The sequence below is a fragment of the Buteo buteo genome, chromosome 24 (assembly GCF_964188355.1).
Source record: "Buteo buteo chromosome 24, bButBut1.hap1.1, whole genome shotgun sequence".
Lineage (NCBI taxonomy): Eukaryota > Metazoa > Chordata > Aves > Accipitriformes > Accipitridae > Buteo > Buteo buteo.
In genome coordinates, this window is record NC_134194.1 from 5,356,703 (window position 1) to 5,373,102 (window position 16,400).

A 16,400-nucleotide genomic window follows, 5' to 3' on the forward strand; every position below is an offset into this window, starting at 1 on the left:
ACATCGTTACTGCCCATGAGCAGTTCAGGGCCACCCTCCTCTTCCTGAAAACTAGAAATACAAGCAGCAATTTGGGTAATCATTCCTCACTTCCAGAGGCAGAGAACATGCTGATGGGGACAGCGCTTCATGCCCTAAAAACACATGGTCTGGAAAAAAAGGGTGAGGCAAAACAGTCCAGGTACTTTCCCAGTGACTTTTTCACAGCTGTATCCCCAGCAAAAGGCCTCCAGTCAAAATGAGACCATTGCCGGTAACCATAAAAAAAGGTAATAAGTAATAGTGCCAAGGATGATCCCAGCCTGAGGTATCAAAACAGCTCCGCTCCACTTCCTCGAACACTAGACTCATTTATAAAGCAAAAAAAAAAAAGGAAAACCCATTCCATGGGCTAGCATCTAGCGTGACGAGCTAGGATTTCAAGGCACTTGAAATTAATTAATATCTGGATTACTATCCAGAGGTGGCCATTCACACCCTTATGGGAAGCAGCAGCCCTACAGTGCAATTTAAAGAGAAATGTGGCAGACTTAAAGTTTTGGGTTGCACATTAAATACACAAACAATTGCAACCCTTGAGTCACATAAGGGTAGAAAGCTGCCCTTCGCAGCTTGGAAAGCAACTCCCACAGGCTGCTGTGAGTGTTTTCCCTCAACAGAGGCAAAAATTTCCAGAATTTGGGGACTGACCCCGGCTTAATTTTCCAATGTGTCATATTTAAACAAAACTTCTGCCAAGCCCTGACGATCAGTACTACCAGCGGGTCAAGCCCCCTCTTTGTTCCCCCACCCCCTGCAAGGTCACCAGCACAAAAGGAAGCACTCAGCATATCCTGTTTTAAAAAAAAAAAAAAAAACAAAAACAAAAAAACAACACCCAAGCCAGCTTAATGCTTAGTTTGAAGCAGTGCAAGCGAGCTTCTGGTGTGCGAAAGGCACCCCGACAGAAGGGAGAATGAAGGCAGAGCACAAACGCCGAACGTGAACCGGCGTCTACGAAGTCCCTGCGCAGCAAAATCCTCTTTTATGCATTCAGGGGACATTAGGTCGACTCCGCGAGCACCTCCGCACGCGGGTTTTGGGGCAAAATAGCTGCCTTGCAGGAAATCAAGTATATATGGCCCAGCTAGCGTGCGAGGGAGACACGGGATCCCCTCCTGCCTGCCGTAACACCCGCGCAGCGTACGGCTTCCACGGACCCGGGCAGGTAAAGCCAACCACAAGACGTTACAGATTTTCATTCATCACTCAGAAAAACAGCAAATATCAGGGGTTATGCCTTCAACCGAACGACAGAGCGAGCTGCTGGAGGTTCCGGACACGAACAAGGCGGACACGAACCCAGCGTTTTTTCCGAGGAGCATCTTCTCGCTGGAGTGACCCCGCAGCACCCCAGCCCACCTTTCCTGCCCCACGAGCGATTTTCGAAAACACCCACCGGCGCAGCCTTCCCTTCCCTCGTAATCCATCCCTAAATCGCATCCCGCTGAAAAACAAAACAAAAAAATCAAAACCAAAAAAAACCCAAAAACCCGCTCTCTTCCATCGGTTTGGGTCCACGGGGCGAAGCAGCCCGTCACCATGACATTGCAACATCTAGTAATACCACGGCAGGCGCTCATCGCGGGAGGGATTTCTGCGGGCAGGAATGAGGAGGAAAAGAAGGGGGGGGGGGGTCTCCCCGCATGCCCGGGCACAGCCCCGGAGAACGGCATCCCCCCCCCTCCGCATCCCTCCGGCCAAGCACTGCACCCCCCCTCCCCGGTCCCTTTTCCGAAGCCGCTGTGGCCACAAAGGCTCGCCGGCGGTCCCTACCTCTCCTCCTCCATTGTGGGGTGCGGCGGGGAATCGGGAAATTGGGGGGGTGGGGGGGGACACACACGGAGCCAGGCTCAGCGCCCCGGGGCCGGCATGGCTGCGAGCGGCCGCCCCCGCCCCGCGGCCGCTTCCTGCGGGAGCCGAGCGCTGCCTGGCCCCGCCGCAGCCGCCGCCGCAGCCCGCACCGCCTCCTCCTCCTCCTCTTCCTCCTCCTCCCCGCCCCCGGCGAGCTTCCGAGCGTCTCTGGGCAACGGACCTCCTCCTCCTCCTCCTCCTCACCGCTGCCCGGTTCGGTTCGGTTCCCCCAGAGCCTCCCCCCCCGGGAGAGCCCGGGCTGCGGTTGGCGCAGCTGGTGGGATCCCCCGATGAGGGGCTGGAGGGAAGGAAATTGGGCGATGGGCCGGCCCGAGCCGGCCTCACGGGGGGGAGAGAGGGAAGGCAACGGGTAGAGGAGGGGAGGGAGCAGCTGCTGCCTCCCCAACATCCATCCATCCTTCCATCCACCCACCCATCCACCCACGCATCCACCCTTAGTCCTTCTACCAGTGCCATCACCTCCAGAGTTGGCCTCTGGGGAGACGGTGGATAACCCCTAACTACCGTAAATCCTTGCAATCTGTAGACTAAAGAAAAAGTTTTAGCGGACTGAAAATCCCCCGCGAGGTCAAGCCCACGCACGGGGCGGCCGCAGGAGAGGATCGGGGATGCTCAGACCTGCCGACGAGGGTCCCAGCCCCCCCAAGGTCTCCCCGCTCCCTCCGCAGAAAGCGGGACCTAGCCTCCAGTTCCACAATTTGTAAAAATCTTGCTGTCCTTCCGTGCAATCTCTCAGGGCAAATGCATGCTGCACAAGCAATATGGGTCCTTCTAAACTGCAGGTGCTTTTTAGCCTGAAGCACTGGACTAAATCACATTTGCCATTTTATTCCAATTGATACAAATGCAGGGACTTTTACGTAAATCTTTTTTTCCTCATTTTATTAAAAGATTTTCCCAATCTTAGTCTGCAACAATGAGTCCCTAGAGGTTAATTATAATAAAGACAAGAAGCATTTGCTGTCTTCATCACTCTTCCATTCACAAAATGTTCTTGTGCAAAGGAGATAAGTAGAAGTATCAAGAGATTTCTCTTGCAAGATGCCATTCCATCTCTTTTGTAAATAAATTACCTCTTTCTTCTACATTCCTCCTCAAACCATGTCCTAAGCCTAAGTTTCATACATCTTTTAAAATATATCAGCAATGACAACTGAACCTTCCGCACGAGGGTTTTGAAAGCTTTTTGAGATTCTTAACTAGTCCTCGCCCCCATTCTTCAGATAAGAAAACTTAACACACCTGGAAGTTAAAGGACTTTGATAAAGTCGCATGGGGATGGAGAGTCAAGAGTCCTGCTGTTTAAACAGTTTGGCAGCCTCCCCATAAACAGAAGAAATACAGATAAAGCCATGAAGTGAAACCTCACCCGGGATTCAGGCAAAATTCCTGCATGTTCCCTTTGAGAATCCTGTTAAACTATCAGCTTAAGACATCCAGATCCTCAAGTAATTCCCCAGTGTCCATTCACCCTTACACTCCTGATGCACAACGTGCAAAACTGCAAGACACAAGAGTTCAAACCAGAGAAAAAGTAACTATACTAAAAATGGCAGAATTTACCTAGAAAACGCGGGCTAGAACTTGTTTCCACTAAGTCCCTCAGTAATCATAAAAAGTCCAGAGCAGGTCCTGAAATTGCTGCGAAGTACTCGTGTATTTTTGTTAACACATATATTTTAAATAACAAAATATTAGGCTTTCACCATAAAAATCTACATCTCGCCTCAGTCAACCAGGGAACCAGGCACCTAGGTTGAACCAAACCAGCAATACCTTCTTATGTGCTTTGCCCCACCAGCGCATATACCACTGGACTCGCTAAGTGCCAATAGCAACCGTGGAAAGGCAAATCCCAGTGACAGACAAGAGCAAACCAGTGAACAGTCCTTGCTGGAATGGGATGAAAGCCTGTTCCAGTAATCAGAGATTAACTTTATAGCAGTCTTGCAAAATAATCATGACTGCGTAACAACCCCAATACAAAAATTTCTTGCTTGTTTTTAAGTGCAAGACTGGTATCTTCAAAAAGCACCCAGTTAAAAGGAATTAGTAACACCTGATGGGTGGAACTTTTCCAGACTCTTTCAAAAATTCCTAGTCCCGATTCGTCCTAAATTTCTCCTACATCTCATCTACCTTCAGTCACTGACAACCATACAACCGATGCTCAGAGTAGAAAGGTCCACAGAACGCCTGCTCCAGCCAGCACCACTGTCACTTGGCCCACCAAAACCTTTCCAGACCCCTGCAACAATCTTCAGATCTACCAAGAGACCAAATCCCCCAACTCTAACGAGCTATAGAGAGAGGAGAGATCAAAGCATCCAGTGTCCCTGAGACAGCAAGGAATTTCTTCAATAAAAATGCCAGGAAGGGAGGGGAATAAAAACAATCCCTGCCAATCTGATCCAAAACTCTCTCCTGGCCCGAAGTCCAGCAGCTGGTTTAACCCTGAGGTTGTTAAGTAAAGCGCAGAGTGCTTCCGAGAATTTAATTCTGTGAAGAGCACCAATACGCTCGGACAACACCCTGTCAATCTCCACAGCTTCAGCAGAAGCCAGAAAGAGCCCCCTCCCCAAAACCCAGCAGAAAGCAAACCACATCAAGGTGGGAAAAACCCCTTTCTGGCTCTGCAAGGCAAACTAGAAAAGCCCCAAATCACGGGATCATACAGCTTAAATACAGCGCAAACAACGATTCAGGAACCCTCCACTCCCCTATATATATATACCTGTTTCCAGGTATATACCAATATACATGTTCCAAAGATCCATGTCATAAACAAGTTGCTGTCTTTAGCAGCTCTCCTTTTTAGTTGCATAATCCCCTCCACGAAATTATTAATCAACTTTCTTAAAAAACTATAGCTTCTGCACTGAAGAGCTGTGAAAGGTATACGCAAAACACCGCATTCACGGAAGCTTCCGAGGCTGCATCTTCTCAGCCTAAATGATTTTTCATTCTGTTTTTTAACAGAGATATATATTTTTTTTTAGATAAACCCATATGTTTATCTAAATAAACATATTTTTTTATAAATGTATTAAGTGTGTGTGTATATGTGTGTGTATATACATTTATCTTTGAGTGACCAACCTGACCCAACCCTGAAGTTGGTCCTGCATTGAGGGGTGCTTGAACCAGATCACCTCCAGAAGTTCCTTCCAACTAAACTTCTGTGATTCTAATCAAATAAATGTTCATTTAGATAGCTCTGTATTTAGACCATATGTTTTCTGGGAACAGGTCTGCTAAGGAAATTAATTTAAGAAAAACAGTGAAAGGCACCTACTGAAACAGATGCCTTGGTACCCCAGCGGCTAACTGAAGTCACCGGAGGTGGTACGTGGGTACTGCGCTGGCTCCCAATGGACCCGGAGCACGAGGTGCCTTGGCAGAGAAGTCCTGACGGTATTTGCTGCCCAACCGCTGCTAGAATTTAGAGCATGCTATATTGCTTTCACATAACAAGACCAAAACAGCAGCTAAAATTTAGCTACTACAGCGACTCACAGGGATCCCAAGTTACCACAAGGTTCAAAAGGAAACTCGAGGAGACCTTCTAGGTAGGGACCTTCCCAGAACTGGAATCAGTGATGTTTTGGCAGCTGAAGCTTAAGAGGTAAGAGACTTCCACCGAAGCACTGTTTTCTGAAGCATGTGTTTTGTAGAGGAGAGAGGGCTGGAGCATCCACCCCAGCACTCTCCCCCCACCAGGACCCCGCTCCCCAAGCAGAGATGCTGCAGAAGCCATCAGCATCTCCAGCCTCCGGGACTGTTGCCCTCTGCTGGTGCATGTCCTGTCTGTCGCAGGCTAGCAAAATTGGGGTTTATGAAATATGTTTTCCTTTAACATAAATCACCTTTCCTATAAAAATAGCGGGTTTACTCCGGTAGTTTCATCATAACGTTACCACCTTTAGAATAACCACCCCAGCCATCTTCACCCGAGGCTGTGATTTCTGGGGCATAAGCCATTCTATCGCTCACCCTACCCAGCAGTAACAGATCTGCCAAAAATGTTCTTCCTGCTCCTCCTCTTACTCTTTCCTGTAGCAGAAGCAATTGATGTCACCTGCAGTCAGCTATGTCAGAAGCACAGACTTCCTGCCCTGTAGTCATATTACGTACTTATCAGAAACTCACTGGAAGATTTTCAGATAGATTTTATGGTTTAGAATTGAGCGCTCAAAAGGAAAAACTAACGTTCAGGAAGAAAGCTGTGAAAACAACTGTTGTGGGCACTGGAACAAAGGCAGAGGCCAGTATTCAGATGCCTAAACGCTACCAAGTCCCTCTGCCTCATAAGCCCTTAGTTTTGACTTCCATTTCTGCATCTACTGAAGTGTACAGTTCTTGCTACAGGCTGAACACATGGACTTGAGAAAAAATTTAGGCTATGGTCCAAAATGTGGGAATTTTTTTTCCCAAAAATTTTTGCTTAAGATATCATTTTAATGTGATTGTCTTTATACTATATCCCTTATTGCTTCCACTACTACCTTCTGCAATTAAGGGGAAGCTACCCATAGGCTTCATAAAGATGATGTATAGCTTAATTAATATTTCTATACTGTAACTCAGAGACCAGCATAAACAAACCTATTCTCATTCAGCATCTCGCCACCCCAACCCAAGTCTCTTTACTATTACTCCTTGTATACTCATTGCCTTGCTCTTTTAGAATTTTTAAAAACATTTCATTTTTTTATTCTTTGCAAAAGCCAAGAAACACAGCCCACCACCCTAGTACCATAACACAACATGCCGCAATATTAACGCGAGTGAGTAAATCACACAGCTGCCACACACGAAAATTTAGGCAAGATTATTTCTGCAGGCACATTATTTTACCTGAACGGAAAAAGCTGTCTCATGCAGCATGTCTTCCTTGTAGGTAACAGATTGTCCTTCATTACCCTGCTTGGTATTTCCTGGGCAAACACCTTTTTCTGCTCAATCTCCATAGCATATTCAGAGTGAGAACCGTATGTCAGGGGCTCAGCTCGGGTTTCTGGTCACTTACTGGACTTTTGCGGTGTGCTTTTCAGGGCTCAGCTTTCCCATCCTCTCTCTCCACGCAGAAGTGCACCCTGCGAGGGAGAAAGAAAACACGCTTTGAGAAGGCATTAGAGCGCGTGTGGCACCAGCTTGTTGCAACACTTTTGGCCTAGAGCAGCACCAGCAATGAAACAAGCTCAGCTCTTCCTTCCGAATCTTCCTTCCAAAGGCGATGTTCCTCAACATCGTCTCAGCTGACTCCCCAGTACGCAAAAATCAAGACCTCCCCATTGCCACCAGCTACACACAAACTCAACGTTAACATTTCCGAAACCACAGCGCAGAAGCCCCAATTCTAGCTGGTGCTGGGTGAGTAAAAGAAAACTCCAATAACAGCTTCTAAATAGTATAATTACAGAAAAAATAATTTGCCTACATTTAATATTGCAGAAAATAATGGACGGGTGGGCCTAAAGGGAAAAAGACATGGCAATTCGCTCCAGGTTACTCACTGCAAAGGCTTGAAACACACCCCCCCACCCTGTGCTCCTGGGGATCTCTCTTTTTCAGGAGGATACATCGCCACGAAAATAATAGGAGAAAGCTAGCATTACTTCTCTTGCAGAATGCACTCTGCTAAAGAGCCTATGCAAGAGGCATTAGCAATTACAGCTGCAACCATCCTGCAGTCCAGCAGTGATCTCGGGGGGAGAAGCCCTGAACTTGCAGACAGACAGGACTCAGGAGCTCTCCCCAGTAACCGGAGCATCGTTATTCCAACAGGCCCAAATGAAGTCACACAGTGACGGACTTTGGCCAAATTTGTTACCCAGTAAACTTAAAAGATTACCAAAACCTGAAAAGCTACTAGCTAGCCACATAGAGAGAACTGGGAATTTAGCATCAGAAACCTTCCACGACTCTGCAATTGCAGCCAGGGAGCAGTCAGTGAGCCCCAAATCAGAGGACATCCCTTTTGAGGAGGGAGGGGACCTGGAGGATGAAGTCGGAGTAAACCATTTCAAAATGCAGCTGGCAGTGCTGTGCTTTTATACTCTAGCTAGGTAAGCACAGCCTCCTCCCAGGGCCATGCCCTGCCACGTTGTCCTAATTCATTCATCAGGCCGTGTGGTTGGGAGAGGGAGGCTTTCCCCTGAAGCTGTGTTAGTATCCAGTAAAAAAAACACGATTATTGATCCACAGAGAAAGAGAACAAGTGAAAAGACCATAGACCTCCAGTCCCAAACACTACTCGTGCATTTTATCCAGCACTGCTTTAATCCAAGTCTATGCTGGAAATGGGGACTGGACTCCTGACCTTTCTTCTTCCCAGTCAGTGCCCGCAGTGACTAGACTCACACTTCCTTCCCTCCGGGATTTTTTGGAAAGCAATATTTCTTACAAAACAGAAAAAGTCCATTGTAAAACCACAGAAAGCAACAAAAGTTACAGAAATGACAGAAGAGACTGAGATGATATTCATCTTTTATATTGACTGGATTACAGACTAACAGCATATTTTCAGATGTGTAGCTTTGCATGCCTTTCAATTCAAAACTGTATTCCCAGCGAGAACAGGGCTTCTGTGAGACAAACTACTTGGCAATTGCATGGTATAAAGTAGTATTTGAACAACTGAAGTATTTTCAGATTCGTCAGCTCATTCTGCTTCTAAAGAATTTTTCTGCAATGTTCATCAGTGATTTGTACTTTGATAGTAGTGAGCAAATGTACATCTTGACATATTTCCAGCCAGAAACTTAATCCCTTTCTAAACTGGCATCAATTCCTTACTGCATTACACATGAAAAGAGGCATTTATAGTAATGTAATGTACATGTAATATGTATCAAAATTATACATAGCTTTACATAGTGTAGTTTGATTATTTTTTTTTGAGGAAGAGCTGTTCTTTCCAAATCTGTGTATTTTCCATTTGTGAAAGCATTCAGGAATGAAACTGTACGCATCAAACTAAGAGGGTTAATATCCAGATGCCTCAGACAGATGGCATTATTAGTCTGACTGGGCTTGACATCTAGTTTTCAAAGTTAAGGAGCTTTGGTTACTTGGATGGCTGACAGTCTGAGAATAGCCAGTGCTCTAAGCTTGATGCTTTCTGTAATAGAAATAGGCAATACTACAGCTTTGCCTAACAGACTTTTAGCAAAAAAAAAGTTACACCAAGATCAACCGCACTGAGAAAGTACTTAAGAAAATGCTGTTGCAACTTTTAGTTTAGGACTCCTACTGGCAAAGGCTGAACCAAGGACAGAAAACAGTACTAGAATTTTATTTTTCATGCCGCTGGGTTTTTTGCTACAGCCTAGACCTGAAGTGTTCCATCTTTTTAACTGTTCAGTCTATTCAGCAGATAGGAGAACTACAGGAAATACAAGAATCTGAAGAATGTCTCTCTTCTACACCAAACTACAGCTTTACAGCCCTTGCTCTTTCAGTGTTCCCACTACTCATTTTCCCCACAAGATGGGTTAAATGTTTTTAAGGGGAACATAGATATGATTAAAACACTCTTAAAACCATACGAACAAGAGGTATCAGTTCAAAAGTAGCTATATATTTCCTCCCCTTTATATATAACAGAAATTGAGGAGAGTTCTGAGAGCAGAGAAGGCATAAAGACTAGGATTTGTCAAAGGAACATCAAGGAGGAAAGCACCTACTCCATCAGCCCCTTTACAAGTCCTAGTATGCACGTAAATGATAGAAAATTCCTAGGTAAAGGTACATAGCAGAAAGACTTTCATCTTGTTACAAGAAATATACATCTGACACCAGTCGATAGTAGTACTTACATTACAGTACAAATAAATACTCATTAAAGTTAAGTAGAAGTAATGTACGTGTGTGCATATATATGCACATACCAGTAACAACAAAGTAGTAATACTTCAATAGGAGACCTAAAAAAAGCCCATTAACAAAACCAAATCGTGCTTGTTCAGGCTGGCTCAAAACTCTTTATGGTGCGCTTGCATCGTGAAATACATTTTAAAGTGAAGCAGGGATGTAACTGTTTTATTCATTTAAGAAATACAAATATGACAAGCAGAAAACTCATCTTTAAGGGATGCATACACTAGATCACAGAGTCAGTTTTGCAAAAAATATGAAATAACCCATTGTTTTATAAACTACACCTCTGGCTAAGGTGAAAGACGGAAATTTTGGGGGCACACTTTCAATCACCTAATATTAATCCAAGGTATTATATACAGACACGGAGTTTGAAAGACATATTGGAAATTCCTTCTTCCTATTAAACAGCTTAGCAGAGGTCCGTAACAACGTATACCATGTAAATGTGGTACAAACTGTTGATGACGTGATAAACACTAATCCATAACAGCTACAACAGGACAAGCAATCCTTTTAAAAAAGGCTTGGATAAGCTACCTTCTATTAGAAAACCAATCATCTCGCAGACTGTAGGAGCAATATCCTACTCTCACAAAACGCACCATGGTTTTGTTTACTGTGTGCACATCAGAGGGGTGCCCTCCAGTTTTATTTTTTAGAGATTAATTAACAATTTAAACCAAACTTCTGCATTTTAGAAAGCACATTGAGGTACATAGAAAAAAGAAGCTGCTCTATTTTCAGACTTGAATGGGAGGTCGGGGTCCTCAGCACCACTCAAGGCTCAGACCCTTTTCAGCAGCAATAGGAATGCCATTAGATTGCGACAATAGTATCAGCTGACAGGGCAGGATAATAAACCAGTGTTCCGACCTAACCCTATTGACTTAGGTCTTCCAATGCTAAATGAAAGCAAAATTTGCTTTACAGAATGGATCTAAGTTGGGGGGGAAGAACACCATAAAGCATTTGAGGACTTTAAATTACATTTTTAACCATCTTAAATATTTCTGCTTCACTGATTGTTAAGTACATATGCACAAAGTATCTGATAAGAGTTCAAGCACACGTCCTGTCAGTGCCCCCGCTGCGCACACCGCTGCCCTCCCAGCAGGTCTGCACTCCTGTAAGCAGAACTGGGAGTCCAACAGCTAGTACTGCAGCTACACCACTTGCAACTACTTCAACACGCAACACAAACCCAAAAGCTTATTCAACTCTGGACGGTAAAGATTGTCCACCTAAGTATGCTACGCAAGCCTGCAGGGCAAAGCGCAGCTTTTATTTTGCAAATCTGTCACAGCTGTAACACAGTCAGTGACCCACAGAGATTTACTGTGATCAAAGCTGTTTCAGCTGTTACTGTTTGTTCTAAACCACCTTTTCATCACCTAGTGTTAAAACAAACAAGTGAGAGGTACTTCCACCGATTTGTGCAAGTATCAATTAATTACTTATACAGGTGTTTAGCATGTTTCTCTTTAATGCAGTAGTCATCAGTATTATAAAAGTGTATGTTAGGCTAATAAAATTAGCCAAATAAAATTTAAAAGTCACACAAGAAGCAGAATCAAGAACAAATCATACTTTAGAGTAGACATGAATACCCATTACTATTAAAAAAAAAAAAAACACGCACATCACAACACACTGTGCTATACTGTGATACTGTAGTCCCTGAAAAGCTTTGTTTTGGGAAATTTCTTTTTGTTCATGCAGATTACAAAAATAAAAAGAACATCTGTGTTTAAAGAAAACTACTGCACTTTTACTTTCATTATTAAATGCTGAAAGTAAACTAATTGCTCTCACTTCCTATTTCTTACAGGTGAAACCGACACAATCCAGCATTCATTCCTGAACAGAAGGCCATTAAATTATTGAGATAATTTCAGACACATACACTTCAGAACTAAACTACAAACTAAGGAACAGCAAACTAAAGTTACTTTATATCTATCTCCATGACCATCCTAGAGCAACTGTGCAGTCACAAACTTCTTTATTTACATGCCAGCTATATATTTCATTTCATCTTAGCTCTTCCTACGCACCTCTATGCAGACAAATCCACCCAGGGGTCAGAAAATTACTAAATACCATTAAAAGCACAGCTTTAGCAACAGACCTCTTCTGTTTACTAGAAACCGTACTAGATACATGTAGCCTTTAAGTCACTGTGTCTTTAATGCTACCCAATACAGACTTGCACCTCTTACTATACTCCACAGTACATCCTAGCATTACTGCCCCTTATTAAACACGCGCTCACACAAGTTACCTGCACTGTCCCAAGGAAGTTCTTGCTCCCAAGAGACAAAAGTCAGAGCAGAGCAAGTCCTACCTACTCGAGACGCTCACCACAGAACACTGTTAAACAGATGACAATCTTTTGAGAGAGAAATTAGGTAGCATACTCCCTAATAGAGGTGCAATTTCTCAGATCTACTTTTTATTCTAGAAAAGACATTAGTCCTACGAGAAGACTATTACGTACAGATAATCAAACAGCATGTTTCAGTACAACAGTTCTCGAAATCGAGCCATAGCTTGGCAAAACTCTCAGATTTCACACATGAAGTCACTTTTCTAAAAAAAACCTACTTGTTTCTAGTATCAACATATTCTTTCGCAGCACGTAACACGTGAAAATACTACAAAGCTACAGTTGGCACATAAATCTTTACCTTCCCAAGTCAAATGACAAGCCCCATCACAGAAGTGAATTTAACTATTTCTTTCCAAACCAGGCTGTCCCCTGATAAGGTTAAGGCAATTCACCATTGCAAGGGACTAAATCATATGCCCCAACTGACACAAGACCTAGAACTCAGTAGTTCACTTCAGCTACAAAAAGGCAAGCTGTGCTTCAAGTGAAGTTCAAGGATGACTGTCCAACACGGTTTTAAAGCGCAAAGGTAAAGTCAAAAACTTCAAGCCCAGTGAACTGAAATAAAACCAACCACCTGAAGCTATCTGCCAACAAGAGCTGGTCTTGCAGCGTTTTACAAATACTTCTCTGAAATGACTTGCACTTTCAACAACGTATCAGTGATACTGGTTCACAACAGAGGCTAACAAGCTTTTGAAATAAAAAAATTACAATATAATTGCAAATAGCAAGTTACTTAGAACCTATTTATAAAAGCTAAGCCAAAGAGAACCAGTTTCACTATGAGAGCCATAAATTACCGGAATCAAGAGGAAACTCAGTTCTTGGTTTAAATCCTGATGATACCAAAAGGTTGTCCTGTTTATTTAAGCTCACATAGGTAATTAAGTTGATGCTAGTTTTACTTCTAATAGCAACAAAAAGACTCATTTCAACTAAAATCAGCATCAGGTTAGATTGACACCAAAGACTGACAATACCTTGAAATTTCATGTGAAATCCTTCAGCCCAGAAGCACAAAGACCTAGACGTTTAACTTTCCACTGGAATCAGTGGGAATTACGTGCCTAATATCTTGCATATCTGGAGCAAAGCCAAAAGTCAGCTTTTAAGATGCAGCCCCATAAAGCATCAGCATTAAAGACTAAGTGCTTAGAAACCTGAAGTCAAAATAACTTTGTACTTTTTAAATCCATGCCCCGTACCACACATACTCTCACTCAAGCATATAAAGGAATTCAAATCTTTATTTGATATCCATAAACCCATAAACGTTGCTATTCTATATTTCTATGCAGGAAGGCAGTTTTCCCCTAAAACATTATGCTTTTTAATAAACAACAAACTTTAATTCTATTGCGTGAAAGGGCTACAAATATACATTTGTTAATCAAGCAGACTACACAGATATTTTTGCTTTACAACTGGCACCTATGTTACTGGTACACTTAGCTGGCTCATTTATCATAGCACTTTGCCCACGTAGTTTAGATTATCGCTTTTTGAAATATGGGCAACTGCAATTATTTAAAGAAAAAAAAAAAAAAAAACAAAAAGAACGTGCTCAGGCAGGTATTGCAAATCCATTCCTTTTTTCCAGTGAATACTCATGGAGCCCATCTTTATTCACATGCAGATGTCATTGCATTCTACACCAGTCATCTAGTGGCATAAAATAACTTTCAAAAGTCTAGTACAATTGTTAGCAAACCAATTTTACTCCTGCTGTAACGAAGCCTGCAGCAAGGGGGCTGCCATCCTGTCGGTAGATGGTGCTGCGAGAGATTCTCGGGGAACTTTAACGAAGGACAATAGTCCAGAGTGAAAAGTCTGTTAACCCGGTACTATGAAAACAAGTATGCGTTTAATAGGAGGGATAAATATCGACCCTTTCCTGGAAGGAATCATACACAGACAAACCGATAAGAGGACTTGAAACTAAGCAATTGGAAATTCTGAACATTTTATATGAATGAAGCACATGCTTAACACAAACTATTTCTTCAAAACTACACAGTACATACGTTGATGGAAAAGTCCTATAGAAAAAATTGACCAACCATGTCAGCACGTCAAACTGCCTAGTACAAGATGGTGGATGCACACAAACTGCGTGAGAACGAGTATTTAAAAACAGACCACATCCACGGATTAGCACTTCAAAAATTTCTCTGTCGAGTGTTTGAAAACCAATAAATCCACTAGGGGGGTAGCAAAAAAGTCAATCAGGACCTTTACTGGCAATAAAATATTTACTCTAAGTACATAGAGCTTTTAAAGCAGAGGAACACTTGCTTCAAACCTAGAAAAGCCATAGAACCGTACGGAATGGATCCTAGGAAAAAAAATTAGACATGTAAAGGTCAATGAACACAATGATTTATTTAAAAAATAAAAAACGTAAAAACGATTTTTTTTTTCCTCCTTTACAGAAATGTTAATTTCAGTCATGGGATCCGAGTAGATTTTGTAGAAAAAAATGTAGTAGCCAGGTATCGAGTCCTTACAACAAAGGAAATTCCCCCATAACCCTCCCCAGTTTTTACTCCAGATCAGCAAGACACTTCCCACCCCGTACCCCAAAAAAAAACAAATTAAAACAAGACATTTTTCGTTGCTAGTATAAAAACGACCAAGGTCCAAGTAATAATAAAAAAATAGAGTCCATCAATGACTGTAACACAAAGTATGTGTGTGTGGGGCCCAGTCCATCTTCAGAGAGAAAGAAGTGGCACAGGCAGCAGAGGCGACCCCCAGGGGGCATTTAGGAGCTGCTCCCACAGCAGGGAGGCATTTAAAAGGAGCTGCCCTTCGGCGAATGAGGGGAGAAACCATTTAGAAGCTGCCCCGTATCAAAGGGAGGGCTCTCCACGCCACCCCCAATGGGTATGGGCGCTCCAGCTCAGAAAGAGCCGCCCCCGTAGCCTCCCCCACCATAGCCTCCTCTGTACGGTCCACTGTTACTGCGGCCCCCCCAGTTGCCGCCCCCTCCTCCACCTCCTCCGCCGCTCTTCATGGGGCCGTAGGAGGACTGGTGCTGGCTGTAGCTGCCGAACCCGCCGTACCCGTTGCCGTAGTCGCCGCCTCCCCCGCCGCCGCCGCCGCCTCCGTAGGAGCCGCTGCCGTAGGAGCCGTAACCGCCGCCGCCGCCGCCTCCTCCACCGTAGCCGCCGTAGCTATTGTAACCGCCGCCTCCCTTGGAAAGGCCGTTGTGATCCCGGTTGCCGGATCCGCCGCCGCCCCGACCCCTTCCTCCTCCTCTGCCTCCCCGGGAGGGCCTGGAAGAGCCGCCGCCGCCTCCCCCGCCCGACTGGATGTCCTCCTTGGGCACGGCCTTCTTGACCTCCACGCGGTGGCCCTGGATGGGGTGGAACTTGACCACGGCCGCCTTGTCGGCGGCGTCGTGGTTCTGGAAATAGACGAAGCCGAAGCCGCGCTTCTTCCCGCTCTGTTTGTCGGCGATGATCTCGGCCTTCTCCACGGGGCCGAACTGGCTGAAGTGCTGCACCAGGTCCCCTTCGCCTACGTCCCCTTTGAGGCCGCCCACAAAGAGCTTCTTCACCTTTGCGTGGGCCCCCGGTTTGGCCGAGTCCTCCCGGGACACGGCCCGCTTCAGCTCCACCGCGTTCCCGTCCACGGCGTGGGGGGAGGCGGCCATGGCGGCGTCGGCCTCCTCCACCGCCGAGTAGGTGACGAAGCCGAAGCAGCGGGAGCGCTTGGTCTGCGGGTTGAGCACGACCACGCAGTCGGTGAGGGTACCGTAGGCCGCGAAGTGCTCCCGCAGCCCGGCCTCCGTGGTCTGCACGTTCAGGCCGCCGATGAACAGCTTGCAGAGCTGCGAGTTCTCCATGCTGCCGCCGGTGCCGGGGCTGCGCCTGGGCCTGGCGCCGAGACTCCTCCTCCTGTTGGGGGGCAGCTCCGAAGGTTTTTTCCCCCCCTTCTCCGTCTTGCCGCTTGCTTTCCCCCTCGCTCGCTGCCAACAGCGCGACCTCACGGCTGCGGCAGCCGCCGGCGATGGGCTCCCTCGGCCTGGCCCGACGCCTTCGCTTCGCCTCACCTGACCAGCAGAAGTAGACGGGGCGTCCCGGCTGCCGCCGCTCACCGCAGAAAGGGGAGGGGGGGGGAATGTGGGGACGGGGGGGGAAAAAACACAAGCACGCACAAAATGGCGGCTGCTACTTCTCCAGAGCTGGGCCGGCGACTGGTGCCC

The 16,400-nt window shown here is 45.3% G+C and overlaps 2 protein-coding genes across 4 annotated transcripts in view; both read right to left on the reverse strand.

Moving 5' to 3' along the window:
* Positions 1-6,886, reverse strand: part of KLHL3 (kelch like family member 3) — a 55,317-nt gene extending 48,431 nt beyond the window's left edge. For both annotated transcript variants that reach the window (XM_075057034.1, XM_075057033.1), the window contains exon 1: positions 6,772-6,886. In XM_075057034.1, the coding sequence (XP_074913135.1) occupies positions 6,772-6,884 (113 nt within the window). In that variant the 5' untranslated portion in view covers positions 6,885-6,886. The remainder of the gene's footprint in view (positions 1-6,771) is intronic.
* A 28-nt stretch (positions 6,887-6,914) lies between these two features.
* HNRNPA0 (heterogeneous nuclear ribonucleoprotein A0) lies at positions 6,915-16,400 on the reverse strand. Of its 2 annotated transcripts, XM_075057039.1 has the most exons (2): positions 15,256-16,399; positions 6,915-7,010 (listed from the first exon to the last, which is right to left on the reverse strand). In XM_075057039.1, exons 1-2 carry the CDS (start codon positions 16,038-16,040, stop codon positions 6,965-6,967), a joined length of 831 nt encoding a protein of 276 aa, XP_074913140.1. In that variant the 5' UTR covers positions 16,041-16,399; the 3' UTR covers positions 6,915-6,964. The 2 variants fall into 2 exon arrangements, with proteins under 2 accessions (XP_074913140.1, XP_074913139.1); XM_075057038.1 differs by lacking the exon at positions 6,915-7,010 and having other exon boundaries at positions 13,724-16,400.